At 43.7% G+C, this 18,601-nt stretch overlaps 1 protein-coding gene across 7 annotated transcripts in view; it reads right to left on the reverse strand.

Annotated features, from left to right (window-relative positions):
• The window catches only part of SLC15A2 (solute carrier family 15 member 2), a 67,259-nt gene that overhangs the window by 22,941 nt on the left and 25,717 nt on the right, over positions 1 to 18,601 (reverse strand). For all 7 annotated transcript variants that reach the window (XM_026118479.2, XM_026118483.2, XM_026118480.2 and 4 more), the window contains 11 exons: positions 16,624 to 16,714; positions 14,265 to 14,342; positions 11,359 to 11,441; positions 9,997 to 10,083; positions 9,572 to 9,661; positions 9,149 to 9,193; positions 6,884 to 6,916; positions 5,654 to 5,742; positions 3,523 to 3,604; positions 1,557 to 1,682; positions 580 to 744 (listed from right to left, as the gene is read on the reverse strand). In XM_026118479.2, coding sequence (XP_025974264.2) covers positions 580 to 744; positions 1,557 to 1,682; positions 3,523 to 3,604; positions 5,654 to 5,742; positions 6,884 to 6,916; positions 9,149 to 9,193; positions 9,572 to 9,661; positions 9,997 to 10,083; positions 11,359 to 11,441; positions 14,265 to 14,342; positions 16,624 to 16,714 — 969 coding nt within the window. The remainder of the gene's footprint in view (positions 1 to 579; positions 745 to 1,556; positions 1,683 to 3,522; positions 3,605 to 5,653; positions 5,743 to 6,883; positions 6,917 to 9,148; positions 9,194 to 9,571; positions 9,662 to 9,996; positions 10,084 to 11,358; positions 11,442 to 14,264; positions 14,343 to 16,623; positions 16,715 to 18,601) is intronic.

Below are 18,601 nucleotides of genomic sequence, written 5' to 3' on the forward strand. Positions count from 1 at the left end.
TCAGAAGCTGGCCTTATACATCCCATATACCTTTCTGCAATTGCAGCAATACACAAAAAGTCCAACACAGCCAGCTCTGCCGCAGAGGCTGAAATGAATTTAATCATTTATTCTGTTCAGCAAAACGAATGGGCCTTCTGTGCATTTTTACTAAACACTTGTAATAACTAAACCTAGAAACATTGCCCTGATGTTTTTATTCCATGCCCAGCCCTAGAGCCTCTTTAACATCTTTGCTTTATAGAACCATCTTTTGGGGAAAATCTCTGGCTCCCTGCTTCCCCAGCTTTCTCAAGCTCTACTGCCTAGCAGGTATTATTCTGCTCTCCCACTGCACCATTCACTGGATTAAATTGTGCCCAGTAGCTCTCAGATGCCATAACGCCTCTATTAATCAACCAGAAGAAATGTGTACAGATCCAGTGCCGCTAGCTAAGAAGTCAGGCTTAGAGCATCTGAGAGCAATCAGACAGACACCACAACTGAGCAAATGAATTAATGAACCTATTACCCCATTACCCATTGTATCATCACAGCCATTGAATTAATACTGTATTTACACTTCACTCCCACACTCACTAAGCGGCTTGATAGGCTTCCTTCTGCCTCAAAAACAATTAAGCTGTATACTGATTTTTCCTTCACGGTGTAGTTAAAAGCAAGAGACAATCCTTGATGTTGCAGGGTGAAATGAAGGCTCTGTTGCTTTCCATTCAATATTAATTTTGAGTACTCAACTGGGTTCTGTGGAAAGAAGACAAACCTGGTTACACATTTTCTTCTCTTAAGAAAGGCTCAGGCTCTTCCCACCAAGTGCAACCCTATCCTCTCTTCAAGGGAGCCTGAAAAGAGAAGTTAACAGCCAGAGCTGTCTGAAAGCTTCCCCTCCTACAGCCAGGGACCTATGCTGCCCCACAGGCTCTAGGCTGGTCCTAGTTGGAGCTCAGAGTATCTGAGATGCTGGATGCAACCCAGAGGCCAGGGAGCATGTATTGCATACACAGCTACCCTTTTTCCCAGCCCTGGTCTGCTGGGACAAAAGGGACATCTAGATTGTGGCAGGCAGTCGATGGCTGATGGACTGCCATGCTGAGTCCCTAACCAGGCTCATCTTTAACATAATCCTGGAACCGGAATGGGAAACATTCCAATGCCCAGGGCCAATTAACTGCTTTCTTTTTTCTCCTTTGCAGGTAAACATATTTCATATGCCATCCAAATCCCAGCAGCAATGCCTGATTAGTGTCTGAGCATTGGGAGATTGGAGCAAAGTATCTGCACATGCTCACCCTGGGACAACTATCATTTATTGCTAATTATAGATGAATACAGTCAGTCATTTGCTCCTTTGCAATGGAACTATGTCTCCAAACGTTCCATTTTCGTCTGGTCACTGAAGACAGTGCCACATCTCCAAAGCCATTCCTATGCACTTCTAAGGCAGAGAAGAACATGCTCTACCATCTATGGGCTTTATCAAAGAGCGACTGAAAAAAACTCTAAATTTATTTAAAGGGACTGTGAGTCAGGCCTTCCAGCCCCACACATACACTTACCTGAAAAGCCTCCATGGGCTGCTGAAAGAGGTGCTGGTCTTGGATTGTCACTTGAACAGGGTTCTTTGCCAAATTCAGGACCTGAATTAAACTTTCTTTTGGGACAAGCTGAGGCATATCAGTTTCCTAATTAAAATAAAAGGCTTTAAGTGCCATCTATATGCTTTATTAGGGCTCTTAATATCTCATCATTTTTGGTCATGATAGTGTTCCTCTCTATAACGACACTTTTCCATCCCTTCCTCAAAAGAAGTTGCACTAAGAGATAACTGAACATAAATCTTATTTAGGGAGGTTTCTTCACAGTAGCTCTATAGTCTACCATTCTTCACAAAGACTGCTCTTCACACCATTAAATGCATAGGCTACACTACTGCTGGTCAGGTAGAACCATGTCCCTGTTCCCATTGTACAGCTCCCAAGTGCCTAGATTTAACCAGCTGTCATACCAGAAAGGAAAAAATTGTGCTTAGCATTAGATGAGAATTTCAAAAGCACCGACCAGAATAATTCTTTTCCCATTGCACTCAGTGACTGGGAAAAGAATTAGGCCAAAAGTTAAGCAGTTTTGAAAATCCAGCTCCGGCTGTGTCTGTAATTGGTGCTTTTAAATCACTTAATGCCATGCTATGTAATGGCCCACTGTATAGTTCTTGCTCTCTGTCTTCTGAGAGAGGGACAATGATGTCTGAAGCACAAATGTGTCCTTTCTATCAGGAATTATTTCCTAGAAAGAGTACTTCAATCATTTTCTGCCTTGTATTACTTGTAGATTTAAAACTTTTCTTTTCCCCTCTTTTTCTCGCTTTATTTTCAGGTAGCTGTAAGTAATACTTTAGAGCTATTAATTTTTTCTGTCTTATGCTATAATTTGGGTATTGCAGGCAAGGCAATTTCAATCTAGCTAGGCCCCTAGACATTGCCAGAGAAGATACGACGACCCTGTTGTCACCATGCCCGTACGCTGCTCTGGACTGACAATCCCATGACCAGCAAACGCCGTCACTGCGGCTTGTTATCTGCGCTACCAACAGTGAAGCCAAGGGTGAGCCCTCCTATCCCCTTCCTTGCTAGAGCTTTTAGGCTATAATTTCCATGCACAGCCGGGGGGCATCTCTCTAAGCCACCAGCCCTCCACACAGAGGAGCTTTGCAGTGCTCAGACAGAGCTGCTCTGAGCGGCAATGACAACATTTCTGTGCTCAAGCAAGGAGATCAGAAAGGGGCACTGAACACAGAGTCCTGTTTCAGTGGAGACTTGTCAGTGGATTCATGTGAGGAAGAGGTAAATGTCAGTCCAGCGCTTTGCACCAGCCACTCTGTAACAGAGCATTTTAAGAATATATGGAAGTGTTAAAAATTAATCCTACAGTAACTTTTCTAAGCCAAAGGTCAGCCAAAGCATGCAGCAGTGGTCTCAGGCCAGAAACGAATTTGCAGGGCTAACACCAGGTTTATAAGGGATTTTCTGGCACCCTGCCTGGGGATGCCGGGCAATCCCTGATACCTGTGGCTGCGGAAGTGAGTGCACTCACCTGCACCACAAATTTGTCTTGTAAAACACATCCCCACCCTAAAGTAGGCAATAACTAAAACTGAAACACACAAAAAAACCCAGTAAAATATAGGCAAACTACTGCAAGAGGAAAAAAAGAGAGAACAGACTACCTTTAGGAATTAACCACTAGCGTTAAATAGATGATTGTCAAAGCACTCTGATGATGGAAATCACTATAGAATATAAACCAATACAGATGACTGGCACAGCAAAACTGCAAAGACTAGAGAGAGAGAGAGAAAGGGAGAGACAGAGAAAGGGAGGAGGAGAAAGAAAGAAATGTAGACAAAGTAAGATTTTTAAACAGCAATTGAATCAGTATGTTTAATCACCAAGAACATGTTAAAGATCAATAAAAATACCTCAGTGAAAGCCAAAGATTTCTGAGGAATCTCTCTACTATACTTACATTTATTTTGACTTCTACAATGGCTGCAAGTCCAAACGCCATCCCTGCAAGGATCATACCTGTTGCCATTTTCCTAATAGGTCTGTGGAGTGAATGAAAGAGGTGCCATTAAGAAAAAAAAGTAATTTAGAATACAGAATATCATTCCTCAAAGATATGCCAAAGTCATGTAATAAACTGTCCAACAGGTGGCATTGGGGATGATGTGCTGTTTAAATTACCAGTCATTTAACTTAAAACTATTCTATTATTCCGTATGAGGCCAGCACTGAGGCCAATTAAAACTGATATGCCAGGAAAAAAGCTCTTTACTTGCAATTTCATATTATCTTGTTCCTAGCTTTTCTAGTGGGAATAGCTCATGGCATTATGTTAACCTGCAATGTTGGAAGAAGCACTGGAAATGATACATCTTCAAGTCCCTTTTGGGAAAGGCAAAAGTAAAGTAGCAAGCTATTTAGCAGCAGGTATGAGGAGTAGAAAAATGTATATTTTCTGTCATCAACATTTCTGACCATCTGTGTCATCACTCTGGGTTACTTCTCATGCCAATACATTTACATTTCTAGAGAATAAGCAGCAAAATTACTGCAACTCTACTAGAGTCACGTGAGGTAATCTGATATAGAACAGATTAAAATAGGACCAGCCAGGCAGGTCCAAACTGAGTACTGAGTTGTCGAAAATTGAAACAAATCTGGATCTAGATTCAGTGGTCTCCAGTCTTTATAATGCTCTGGACTCACAAGCCACATCCACTGGTCTGCGTTAAATACAGATTGTGGACCCAAATTCTGCCTCTCAGTTACATATCGAGGGATAAGAAAACATTTACTGTCTGCTTCTTTTAAGAAACAAACTGGTTTTGAGCCTGATTCCGCACTGGGATTTTGTAGCACAAATTTTTGCAGCCATATAGGCTACAACCCTACAGGCTACTGTGTTTCCACAGCCAGTCCTCTGGCAAAATTGGGTAGGAGCCTGTTAATGTCCAGCATCCTGGGGACAGAAATGGCATGGTGTTCAGTCCTGATCAGTGCCTGAATTTGGTGCTGCTGGGTGAGCTCGTCTAGAAATTGGTCATCAGGCAGAAAGTCTTGTCCCAAGATGGGGCTCAGTCTAGGTCACTGTGGAGAAGCACAGCTTCTGATGTGCGTCCTCCAAAGAGTACCATCATAGGGTAAGACAATAACCTTCTTTGTACATTTTTAGGCACAAATAATTCAGCATAATTGCAGAGTATCAGCACATTGAATGGATGGGTGCTGAGGCTCCTTCCATCACCATTTTATGTGTTTTTGTCTACCTAGCATTTTAGTTTGGATCAGGAGCATGCCTTTGAAGCCCATCTCCCAGTCATCCCCACATTCCACACTTCAGTTCACACTGAGGAGTGCTGTCAGGGCATGCAAACTGGGTTCATTTCAGCTGGAATTAAAGTGGCAGAGGCACTCCAAGAGTAACATGTAACCTACTCCCACTGCTAATAGGGCATCAGTCCACAGAGCCAGGCTACAGTTAGTCTGAAGTAAAAAAACCCAAATACGTAAATTGGGCCCCTGCACCAAATGTTTTGCCCTACAGATCTGCTCATATTACACTCTACTACTTGCTAATGTAGACTTGGGCTAAAATGCTTGAGCCAAACTGGAGATTCCCTTAAGTATTCACTGTTTCTGATCCTAATGTGACATCTGCTCTCAAAAGACCACGTGACCCACATGGGAAAGTTAATTTGGCCCTATGGGGAGCTGCAGGGAGAGAATTATCTCAGAGTAGCATAGGAGATACAATGAAGAATGTGGTGATGAAATTAAGAGAGGGACTATCCACATTGTCTCTCAGGGAAAATATGCTGGCAAGGAGATCAACAATAATACAGGATGCTCTACCCTGGGGACTCCCAACTCATTTCCCTTTAGATGAGAGCAGAGTCCAACATTATTAAATTTTACTCTTAAATTTCCAAGGCCTATGGAAGATGGTGATGCTGCCGGATAAGCTGCGGTAGATGCAAGTACTGGATAGAGTGAATGGGCATTTCTGTTTCTGCTCCTTTAAAGCTATTCTTCTGCACACTTGCTGCTACAGAAGTAAAACCAAGGCATCTGCAGGGTCCCAAAGTACTTACGTGAAATTAAATTTGCACATGTTTATAAGTGGGTAGAGCCCAAGGTCAAAAATCGGGATGAAGACAAGAATAAGAAGTGGATTTAAGAACTGCAATACAAAACAATGTGAGTTTAGTGACTAGAAAGCAACTTTCAGTAATTAAACTCGTAAAGCACTGTCCTCCAGAAATAATTCCATTAAAGAAAGGACATGAACAAAAGCTTTAAAACCTCCTTTAAAAATATAATCATAGTTTGCACTTCAATGGCTTCTCCTATTTAGGTTTCACAGGCACAAATACATTTTGTTCATGTCCTCCACTCTAAGAGGTAAGCAAGCATCACCGACCCAATTTCCCTGAAGAGAAAACTGAGGCGTTATGTTTTTAAAGAGTATAAAACCCACTGACAAGAGGCTAGTGAACTTCGGCGCTGCAGTGGGACCTAACAACAAATCAGCAGTGATGGAAACATCTTGGGACTTCAGCAAAATTCCAGAGGAACAGGCACTATTCTGTGAGACTGCCAAGCTCCTGCACTTCCACATGGTTTGGGAATCCCTCAGGAATTGCATTTCTCCCAGAAGGGCAGAGCCTGTTTGCCAGCCAGCAGTGGGAGAGCAAAAAAACGCCAGAGTAACTTAGGAGAACAAGCAGAGAGGGATACTCAGTCTCAGTTTTGAAGGAAAATGTCAGAGAATTGAACAGCTTTCAATTTCTCCAGAGCTATTCTGCGTAAAAACCGTAATCAACTGTCACAACATGTTACAGTCTTGGAGCCTTCGAAGTTTCACCTGCCCTGCAGGAAGGGAGGAAGGAAAATGTACTCCAGATACAACGCTCACCTCAGCACAGAGACCTATTAAAAGAAGATGCAATTTGTACATTCCACACATTGGCATTGTTGGAAGCACTATCGTGGTGGCATGTCCTAATCTGGAACTTGTTGGCCCAGTTCTGCTTCTGGTCTGGGGAGGTAAAGCTTATATCCCCCTGCACCTCTGCATTACTCTGCAGGATTCAACTTCTACGTTAGGACATCCTTAGGGACTTCTGAAGCCCCATAGCTAACCTTGTGGAACAGCTAGCAAATGATAGCACAGAGTCCATGCCACATTGGTCACAGGGAGCACTGCCATGACCTTCAAAAGTAGCAGAGAGAGTAGCATTGGACCCACAAGAAAAACAAGAAAGACAGAAAAAGAAAAAAACATTTCTAAGAGTTATTTCCTACCCTGCAGTATCTTTTACCTGCATTTGGTCAGGCTGAAGGACATATATTCCCTGAAATGAAAAGACATTCCAAGTGATTCATAAACATCATAAAATAACAGTGTATATGGTTGATGGCAAATAAGCAAACAGCCCACAGTATAGGCCTTCGCAGCAAAGACGGTTTCCTCAGATGCTTTGTGTTGGCTTTAGTAGCTGATATTGCATTCTTGACACTTGTTGTCTAAGGACAGTGATGGGAATCGTTTTGCAGAAGGAAGCTCTTGATACATGGCAGCTGGGACACAGCCCATCACAGATCCTGAGACCCATCTTTCAAACTGGATTACCCCTGAACTAGGTGAGTAGGAAGGAATAGGCACGTTGGAGTCTGAGCCAGGATGTGGATTTAGACCTTCCTCCCTCTCTGCTTCTATAATGAGAAAAGTCCAACTGACTGCTCTCAAGCTTCAGGACCTTCTAAGATCTGTTTGTATTTGGTCCAAACACCCTGAAAGGACAGCAAAAGCCCTGAGACGGTGGGCTGTAAAAACACCTCTTTCCTCCATCCACAGGGACCAAAATAGCCTTTGGATTTTGGTCACCTGTTCAACTTCTCAGTTTAAGCCAACAGTCCTTGAATCTGTAAGGGCTGCCTCACCCTCACACTGGTGTGCTTAGCCCCCATGACCAGGCAAGGTCAATGGGGATGGATGGGGGAATCCCAGACCCACAAAAGGGACAGGTCAGCTGTCTCCAGAAAGGGGCCGGTGTTTGTCTGAACTCCCTGCAGTGCTTTTCATTTTAAATTAGGATTAGGAGAAAAGGGGGAAAAAATAGGAAGGAGGTAATATCTTTCCGAGAAAGCACTGTGGGGGTTTGTCTCCTCTCTGCCAGGCTTGTCCTGAGCTGAATATAAAATGACTGGCTGTCTCTGCCAGCAGCAGCCTCCTGGGAGAGCAGAAAGCGTAGGGCACAGCAAAGCCGCCTTGCAATTAAACAGATGAGGCAAATACTCTTTCCTTCTGCCACTTTGTGCACACTATACAAATGTGGCATAGGAAAGAAGCCTGCAAACCCCTCATCTCCCACTAAATCATTTCCTGTTAACTATGGCTACCCTAGCTGAGCACTTCAGCTGGAGAAGGGAAGAAAGGGGAATTTTGCAAACATGAACTACAATAAGTCTAACGGAGGAATCACCCCAATGTTGCAGTTAATTCTCACCTTCATAGGTTGGGGCAATTCTCCATGGTTGTGGAAAGAGAATCAGACTGAAACACATGCCAAAAATCCATCCAAGCTGGTATGACAAAAAAAAGACCAAACAGTTTTCTTCTCCACCAGGGAGAGCTTAATAAGCAACCTCTGGCGATTCTTAAATGCTTTGTTAATGGATCACTAAATGCATGCTAGCACAACAGCATACAACAAAGTTTCTAGATACACATCACAAAGACTGCATGAACTTTCATTGTTTTTTCTTTCTGGGGTGGATAAAATATTACTCAAGGTGTAGTCTTTTTCATGCCTCATTTGAATTAATTAAGCTTAATGAGTATCACATGCTGAGAGTCCAATATCTAATGGGAGTGACATAGAAGGGCTCATATTTTGGGATTTAAAGTGTAAAATGGGCATTTATAGCCCTAAATACTGACCTGACCATCCAAAGGTAAGACACGGGTGGCCTATTAAAACATATATGTCTGGAAAGGCCCTGTATGGCAAAATCTTTAGGCAGACAGCTCATCCACATTTATCTGTCACTGCATCTTGTACCATTTGCCATTTGCATCTTTGAAGTACTTTACGGCTACTAAACTAATTAATCCTCACCACATCTCAGCCCTTTACACAGGATTCCTGCTGACTGCTAGAGTCTTCATTAACGTATCACCAACTATGCCGCAGCAGAAGTATACAACTACAGTAGCTTTAATTACACCTCATAACGGCTGCGTGAACTTTGTCTGACTTCCCTGTCTTCAGTGGGGGTAGCAGGCTGGAAACCCTACCTGAGCTGATAAGTAGCTTGCTCAAGGTCACAGAGCAACTAGTTGTCAATACTTAAGCACTCCCAACTCTGCAGGCTGCTGATGGCTCCCCAGCCCTCACTCCTTGCCAAGATGTGCAGTGATGAATTGCATATGGCCACCTAGAGCCTTTCTCTTCTAATCACCAGAAGTGCAACTCGTACAGACTCATTAAGCAGAAGCTCTTAGTATTGCAAGTCTCCCATTAAAAACAAGAGCAGTGATGTTATGACTAGTTTTATCATCCCTGGTGACATTAAGTACTTACAAAATCAGCATTCATCTTTGTGGCTTGTAAAGTCCACCTGGATCCCTAAGGAGAAAAGAGACAGCTGTGAAGCCTTCAGGATGTCCTATGGGCCTAGAAAACGGGGGGACAAAGACGACAACCGTGCTGGAGGTCTTATTTCCCCTTTCCCTTACTCCTTGCCTTCTCTTTAATGCCTTTATCTCCTGTCAGTGGGCATGGCACACACTTTCTTCTCATCCTCCCATTCAAGATATGAGGCAGGACTGTGAAGGCATGACCAGCAGTGATGGCAGGTGCTGCCTTAACAAGCCCGTGGATGCACGGTTGAAGCGTGCAGCTCTGTGTCCCCAGGACACTGCAGCGTTAGGAGAATCCAGTTACCCTGGCGCGATGGGTGCAAACCCAGCCTGGCAGCCCAGCCCATGGCACACTGTACTGTACCTGTTGATCAAACAGGGCCCAGAACATCGGCAGTGGTATGAAGAGGAAGAGAACGCGCGTCAACATTTTAACCTCACCGATCAGTTTTTTCTACAAAGGGAATAGGCAAAAAGGTAAGATAGGGGTGAAGAATCAATAAGAACTTGAAGCTACAAAGCATGAGAGCTCCTATTTCTTTCCAGAGAGTTGCATGGCAATTTTTCATTGCACGTATTCATGATACTGGACATATTTGCATTTCTGCATTTCAGTGCAGCACCTAAACTGTCCATTAAGGGTCAGGAGAGTACAGATGTGGGAATGGACAGGCAAAATGAGAGCACAATACATGCAAGGAGTGGTGTGCCACGTAGCAAGGCCAGTTTTATGCCTTCTGCCCTCCTTCCCCCTTCCACTAAGCACTTGCCAGGTAAGGCATTACTTACTGAGTATTTTTCTGACGCCCAGTCTAGCCAGTGATCTCTCTTTGGAATCTGACGGGAGCGGTTTTTCAGCCGGTTTTTGATAGCAAACTAGGGAGGAAAAACAGGTGAGTAACAACTCCTGCATGTGTGCCACCTAGTTTAACTGTTTCCTTTGCCCTTCAGAGGCCTTACTTGCCTGCCCTTCTCAGATTCCCAGCTCAAGGCTGCCTTCCCAATCCCCAGACATAAGCAGCTCCAGATAATTGTGGAGGTTTTGCTGGACACTTCTGATATCTACATGTGCAGGACAGGATCCTTTATGACCAATTCTCTGAAGGAAGATTTCTGCGACATTAGCAGAGTAAATGTGGGAATGAACTACCTTCTGTGCTTGTCTTTCAAAGACAGATCTGATACTGGCCCCCAAAGATTGTTTCCTGCTTGATTTAAAACTTGCTACATAATAAAGCTTTAAAAATCTTCTTTTATTTTCTGAAAGGTGCCTTTTGGATTGACCACTGTGCTAGGGGAGAAATGCCTCATTAGCCACAGCAATGTCAAAATCAGAATTCACGCTTGTATCTTGTTCTGTAGGTCTTTCTTTGTATATTCCTGCTGTGACCCATGTCTCAGTCAATCCTAGACCATCTTTCATGTTGGTTTCTCATTGCAGGAGAAATCAAGTGACACCAGTTAGGTAACTGGTTTGTTTATGCTGTGCACTCCAGCCACTGAGCAGCCCCTAGGAAAAAGAGTGGCCGCCTCACTTAAGAATCAAGAAAAAGAAAACCTCAGCCTGTCACTAGCATTGACCTAGGCAAAGAGTAAACGTCTGCTGTTTACAGCAGCTTCCTGAAAGACAAACCTTATTACCCACCTAACACTAAGAGAGTACTTTTCCATACACTGTATTCAGCTCATACACTATGAAAGATAGTTGATAAGGTTATAATGTGACTTCAGCAGGTGTCTCTTTCATTTACATTAACATGCTGGATGTGCTTAATAGTAATGCATACTATTACTGTCTCCTGAACTGATAAACTTCAGTAAAGTTATTCAGCTGAAAAAAATTGAGTCATATTTCTGATACTCTGCAGGTTTCTGAATTTTCCTTTCAGTTCAGTTATCACCAGCAGCCCTCACTAGTGGTTCTGCTCACATCAGCAGAACAATTCAAAGAGTAAAGAAAAACAATTGAAATACTGAAGGAAGGACAAACTAGGCCCTAAATGTGTTCCTTATTTCTTACAGCTCATCAGCAAGACATCCAGGAGCAACATATAGAAGAACCCAAAATGCCACCTCCAAATTCCCTTTGCACTTTTCTGACCCATAGTCTCGGAGTCATGCATGAAAAAGAAGGGAACGGCATGCACTTACTCCAATGCATTTGCACACTTCAAGTAAGACGTTCCCTTGCGGTGGTGTTTTTCTGTACAGTCCACTTCCAGCAATGAACACAACTGAAAAATATTATAATCCAAATGGGAATTCATGTGACTAAGGGCTTAATCATGTACTGGTTCCTGTGGAGGACCATCCACCCTCCGCCCTGTTTTCAACAGAAATCCTCTGCCCTGGGACTTACAGGGCTGTTCTTTCATCAAGCAAAGCAAACATATAGGAGTCCATTAATGCAAAATGCAATATTCTACAAGAGGCTGTGGTATCCCCAGGAAGTCACTGCCATCTTCTCATGATCTGTTCTGAAACAAGAGGCATCTCCACATCTGATTCACACTGGGAATTAATGCTTTGAAAATCCTCCCTTATTTCTGTTTTTTTAGGCTAAAATTATTGAACAATCTACATTGAATTGCTGCATCTAATGTGTTATATCTGTGTTGGAACCCCATTCTGAATCATTGCAACTATGAGAGAAGGAATCCAGATCCAACCTGGGCTCTGTATATTTGCATCTCACACAGATTTCAGTGGGAACTGTCAATCCAGCTCATGAAGGTCACTGCATCACATGCTGGCATTAACAGAAATTACCTGTTTTGGCTTCCATAGAGGAATGTAAATTTTAAGACATTGTTTTGTCTTGTTTTTCTCCCTCAAAGCACAGAGAACAATAGAGCAAGCCTTCAAAGCTCTGTCACAGATGGAGCTATCTGATTACAGACAATTTGTCCTGTTCTCTGTGAGCCTTCGACTGCATTGCAATTACAAAGACATTAACACGGAGAAGCACCACAGAAGCTGAGAGTGGGCTCCATCAGGCCCAACCTCAGCACTTTAAGCTAACCCAGTCATCTAGGGTCAGTCCACAGCCAATGGAGAGAAGCAGGCATTTCTGTCCTAATGCAGGTGTCTTGGGAAACTGGGGATGACTCGTCATTTCTCTTCTCTGACTACAAAGATGACCCTTGACATCCAGTTTTGACGTGCAAAACTATCAGAGAAGCTGCTGAAGTCATTTTAGGTGAATCCTACTCAAAGATCCTTGTCCAAAGTCAAAGTGCATAACTGCACCACCTAATTTCTAGCATCTCCATGTAGAGTAGGTGGTGTCTCCAAATGGTGATTCATGAGCTTTCTTGAAATACCTTCTGGAGATGCCATTGTCTCCATTGAGAACTGGGATTCTAGCACCAGCTTTGGCATTTGAGACTGGACAGTATCCATCCTCATCCAACTGTCAGAAACTGAAGAAACCCAGGAAATCTTACTCTATAAAACTTCCATTCTGCCTCTAGACCTAACCTCGCTTTCCAGCATCACAGGAGGGCAGTCAGGACTGGAAGGGTATTATCTGCAGTTTTGCATGCTGCTCACATAGTCAAAGAAATCATTTCCAAGAGCATTTTAACATGTCACAAAAGAACACGAAGCCGCTTTGCCAGGCAGACTGTGGAATCTGGCAGCAGAACACTAGCTGAAAACACATTTCAATTGATTCCCGCACTGAAACTGCAATATTTACATGTCCATTTTCCCCTGGGCAACTGCTACCCTGCTGGAAACATTCATCACACAATGGCACACAGAAGAGCCTGTGCTGTCTTAAACTGATACGAACAAGCCACATGGGAAATGAGAAGCTTCTCGGGCCCATGACCACGCACTTTTTTGAAAATAATTGCTGTAACATTAGCTGTGAGCTGATGACATTTCTCCAGGGTCCTGATCCTTCTCTCTCATAGAAGTTTGAGGGGAAAGAGCAACATTCTCATTCCCTGGGGAAACAACTTTTCAAATCACAGATGCTAAGGTGAAATCACACAATTGCTTGGTCTCTCAATTAAGCTAACAAGCTGAATGAGAACTCACCCCATGCTGTGTCAAACCCTCTCAAATGCAGTGTAATAAGGGGACTGCTCCCCTCAGTTGCTTGCAACTGTGAAATTAAGCTAATGGGGTGTCCTCTGTATTGGCTACCAAGGAATAACAGTAGGAATATGGAAACGACTAGGTATTTGACAGGGGTTGAAGAAGAAACATTGGCAGTACATTAATGGGGGTAAGATGCAAGCTTTAGGAAACAGGGTGATTGCGGCTGCCTCCTGACACTTGCGTAATAAGGGCTTAATACTGCAACTTAATAATAAGCTGTCACTGTAATTGTGCGTATGACTTCAGCCAAGCAAACTGAGACAGCTCAGAATAAAGCAATGTCTCATTCAGCTTCCTCTTTGGGGATTTCTGCGTGGCAAAAAAAAAATTCTGAAGCAAACATCTGAGCCATTAAAGACGGTCCCAAGCTACAAAAAGCATGTGGAGATGTTGAAAGTGGCATGCTAAGCTACTCTCCTGTAAGTTGGGGGACTTTGAGGACTGCTCAGATTGCAGCTCAAAGGCCAAACCTGTTCACAGGCAAAGCTGCAAAATACCAGGAGAATCATTTTGGTGCCTCCCCTTGTTCTGTAGCACAAAACGATTATATATCACAAAACACTTACCAGAAAACTCCCTTACCAATGTCATGATATAGGACTGCAGGAGGGCCATAGCCGAAATGAACCAGAAGATTTTCTTTGTTGTCCTGAATTATCTCATTACAACATTGGCCTTTGACAACGGTGGAAGCAGATCAGAGGGACTTGAGGAGACAAGATTAACACTACCATCGTGATCTGTGCTGAAGAAACACTTTAGGTGGGGTGGCAATGGGTTACTCTAAGTTAATAGTTCTAAAACTTTGTGATTGTTGGATGACCTTGAAAACCTTGAGTTTCGCATCACAGTATACATCCAGAGCTGGTGAACTTGTGCATTTTCTTATCTGTCCACGCATTCCCAAATGGTTAACTACTGCTCTAAACACTGTAGTTTCCACTTACCAAGGGCTATCACCATCAGTGCTGCTGGGACGCCAAAAGCCAGTGCATAACAATCCTCTCCAAAACATTTCACATCCCCTAAAAAGAAGTCAGAAATAAAAGCATCTCATTACACTCAGACTTATATTACCTGGGCCTTTGATTTACTTCCCCTAAATCAGTCACTTCCACTGGCTTTAAATCTTCTTTGCTGGTGCTTGACTCTGTGAATTGAATCTCCCTGAAACAGTTGTCCTCCCTTGATAGAGACAATTTGGAAGCAGGGTTAGTGTCCGCCAGCAACAGCAGCTGATAATGGGATATTGATGAGAATGGTAGCTGGGAAGAGGGGAGGAGCAGACGAATAGTTAGAAAGAAATAGTGGGAACTGTAAATGCGCAAAAAAAAAAAAAAACCCACAACCCACCACTGGAAAACAAAAACCCCAACCTTCCTACCTGGTTAACTAAAAATCTGGGAGCATTCTGTATTTGATTAGATCTAAATAACCAGTACAGTATTTCCGCACTATTTATGCCAGCTGCATGAATTATTGAGCTAAAATCCTGAATCTGTTTTCACATCAACTTACAGTGGACAAGGTGAAGCCAGTATCCCTACTCCAGAGGAGTAAGAGGGAGTGCAGCATTAGACTTAATGGTCCAGTTGCATCTCCAGTTTCTCCAGTTCTCTTTCTTTCCACCTTCCCAATCTCACTAGAGCTAGCCTGCCCCAGACCTCAGATCTTATGATATTATGAGCTATCAGGAAGCTAGGGTTTCAGAATGTGGCTTTGATTGATCTGAGCTATATGGTTAACCATGGGAGCTCTGAAACCCTGCGCCTCTTGGCCTAGCTCAGTTCTCACACAATGTGAATTTAGAAATCCAGTTGTAAACGGCAATCCAGCAGTGAGGTCTGTGTCGGTGTGCCAGTGGCTATAAACTATTGCATTCTTAAATGGAGCAACAACAAATAAATATGGCTAAAATAAGCCCACATAGTTAACAGGAAACCAACCCGTGAAACCTTGAGTTGTCCCTATTTGTTGTCCCTGGGCAGTCACAGTCAGTCACATAGCTGCGTGCGTGCATAGTGTTCATTTGCCCATTTTCAGTGAATTAGCTGAAATCCAAACCCAAAGCTGGCAGCAAAATGTTATGGACATACTGAACTTTCGACACGCAACATGAGCTAAAACTGCTGAACTTCTGCACCTAAAAATATATATATTCCACATTTCTGCCAAATGTCTATGAACTGCATTTCATGTTCTTCCAAGAAAAGCTTTCATGCTTTGCAGAAATCTTACTCTTTTCCCATCCACTTCCCCTCATTTCCATGTTGCAACTAGTTTATTGTTACACCATATTGGCGCAGACTTTGATGTCCAAAGGGAACCAGATTTTCATCCACCCACTGATTACATTTTGCAACAGCCCCTTCCCAACAGAATATGGACATGAGGACATTGGTAAAAGAAACAGCAAGAGAGACAGAGTTTGCCTCTGCCTGTATGCTTTGGCATAAATACAAGAGAAGCACAATTGCCCACTGCCTTGTAAAACGAACAGCCTGTTAAAACAGCCACTCTGAACAAAGCAAACTTCCTGGTGGCCCTCGGATGGAATGAAAAAATTTGCTACTGAGCATGAAGGCTACCTTGCTGCTGTCCCCTTTGCCTATGGACTGCTGCTCTCCCTCTGCCTGCGGGTCTGTATTTAGAGGGTGCCAATCTCCTTGGCTTCTAGGTGCTGCGATACAGTGAAGTGAGTGCTGCACAACTACGGAATAAAAGGGGTTGTGCGAGCTGGCTGGAATGCAAAGTAGGCCGTAAGTGGGGCACAGGCCTGGGCTTTGTCTTCAAGGCTAGTTCTTCAGGGCTGCAATCTTGCAACCGAACCCACTCAGACAAGCCTGGGTGCAAGTACAGAGCCCTCCAGAAGTCAGCAGCGCCCTGCATGGGGGAGAAGGTAGGACTCCAAAACGAGCCCTGCTAAGTCATTCAGCCTGAACACCTGCACAGAACAGCAGGGTCAACCCCCACCCAGAGGTTACCTGCAGGCAAGACCAGGGAACAATCTTCCACTGGCAGGGAGGAGGATTAGGCCATATAGGTCTTTCCACCTTCCATATTTTAATTCCACAGTTCAGGCTGGCTTTGAAATACAGCGGGGAATATGGTTTGTGTGACTCATATGCTAGTACCCATAAATCCGTTACGCTGCTACGGCAGGATTAACAAGGCGTAAATGCAATACGCTGGCCACTCCAGAGATAATGTAATTTCTGTCATTCAGTTGTTGTAAGAGCCTAACTACGCACAGCAGAGTAGTCAGAGGGCAGCTAAATTATTGGCTTATTCTAAATCAACACTGACCTCTCAATACAGGAGTAACAAACGTGGAGATCAGACTTCCAGCATTAATGGATAAATAGAAGACGGAAAAAAACTTGCTTCTCTCCGAGGTCTAAAACAAGAAAAGACAATATCAATGTCATGGCTAACGCACAGCATTGGGCTTGCAAATTGAACACTATCAATACTCTTGTTAGGAAGGCTGGGTAAATATTGACACGCAGCGCATAAAATGTTAAGCAAACAAGCTTGTGTTCAGGTGATGGTAAATGCTCACACAAATCAGCTCACGTTACTTGAGAAGCGCTTCGGGGCTTTTTGGCATTTCAGAAGAAAAGCCACTGCTTCCAGAGTGCTGTGGAATTGGAAGGGGGAAAAGCATTTACTTATTCAGAACAAGTAGCATGATTCAGATCCTCTGTCACCTAATTCAATCCAATTTGGCACCCATTGTTTGTTCCCATGTCTAAGCTCTTTTTTCCCCTCCTCTCCTCCAGTGTAGAAATAGAAAAAGAAACCTGTGTATTTGGAGGAGTTGGTACTGAGGGCATAGATGAGAGTGACAGCAAATAAGAGAAGGATGTGTCAAGTGAGAGGTTACCAAGATGAGACCAGCCAATCTCAAACTAATAGGGTAAATTAAATCTATTTGGGCAAATCAAGGGCCTGATGGAGGGACTAACTCTTAGAGAAAGAGTTCAGAATTCAACCAATGCTGTAACAAATTACAATTCATAAAGACAAAGGATTCCTGCTGATCTCCTTTCCCCCTGCATAATTCGGAACGAATCAAAGACTTCTATGCTAAGTCTGCTCCTCTTAGCAGGAGTGACGTGTGAGGGCGCTCTACTGACAGCCATCTCTTCTTGCTTATGGGATTTCTTTGGGGACACACACACACACACACACACACACACACACAGAGCTAAACCTCACCCCTGTGCCTGGGCAGGCCAGGGAACTGGCTAAAGAGGAGAAGGCCACCTGACCTACACCATGCTCCTCTGCACTGCCAGCTGTTCCTACAGCTGGGCATCTGAGTTGGTTAAACCAGCATTTAAGGACAGCCCAAGCCCAGGCAGCCAAGATATCCCATGTATATCTAGGCTCAGCTCCCAGCTGTCACCAGAGCATCTTATCATAGTGGGCAAATCACCTGGGACATGGCTCAGCACAGGGCAGGGAGCTCCTTAGGGCACCTTGACCATGTGTCTGTGACCTGAGGATCATTTGAATGTGAAGCTTTAACTCAGCTCACTGTAAGGAAGTTCTCCAGGGGCCTGCTTTGCCTCTTCTTCTAAAACATGTTCTGCTCCCTTCTACTCCCTGAGTTCCAATAATTACAGGGCTGGAAAACAGGAATAAGCCTGGAGAACTGCAGACAGCTTAAAGAGGACAACCCTTAAGGAAGGAAGCCAAGGATCCCCAAAAGTACCAAAACTTCCCACAACTGAAAGTGTGGCCAATGGGAAATATTGCTATCTGCTATGGCAAGAAGCTTCTTATCACAGCAGAGAATTACTACAAGGGAAGGGAGGCAAGCAGAAGCTTGCTCGAAGGGCTTTTCTTATACCCCCTTGTGATGTGGGTGCTGGGACAGTGAGGGTAAGACCTCAGAGAGCTCCCATCGCCTCCCACTGCCGCTCACCAAAGAGGGCTGGATGTCCCTGTGCTTGCATGAAGGGCTTTTTTGTCTGACCTCAGCAGAGCAATGAAGACCCATCAGATTGGGCTCTTGGCCCTTACAAAAGTTTAAAACTTGTCAGCCCCAGACAAACTAATCCATACTTTACTTGTAAATGATTTATCCTGGATTAAAGGACTAGTAAGCCTTTATTTTATAAGTTATCCCTGTGGCTTGTTCCCATGGTTAATAGCAAACAGCACTGGGTCTTTATTATCTCCAAAACTCCATTTCTGTCTTTGCTGATTTTTTTGATTACTTGGTATTTTCCACTGCTACACTACGTTAATAGAAGTATACTTTATTCTACTTTTA

Source organism: Dromaius novaehollandiae, chromosome 7 (assembly GCF_036370855.1).
Source record: "Dromaius novaehollandiae isolate bDroNov1 chromosome 7, bDroNov1.hap1, whole genome shotgun sequence".
Classification (NCBI taxonomy): Eukaryota; Metazoa; Chordata; class Aves; order Casuariiformes; family Dromaiidae; genus Dromaius; species Dromaius novaehollandiae.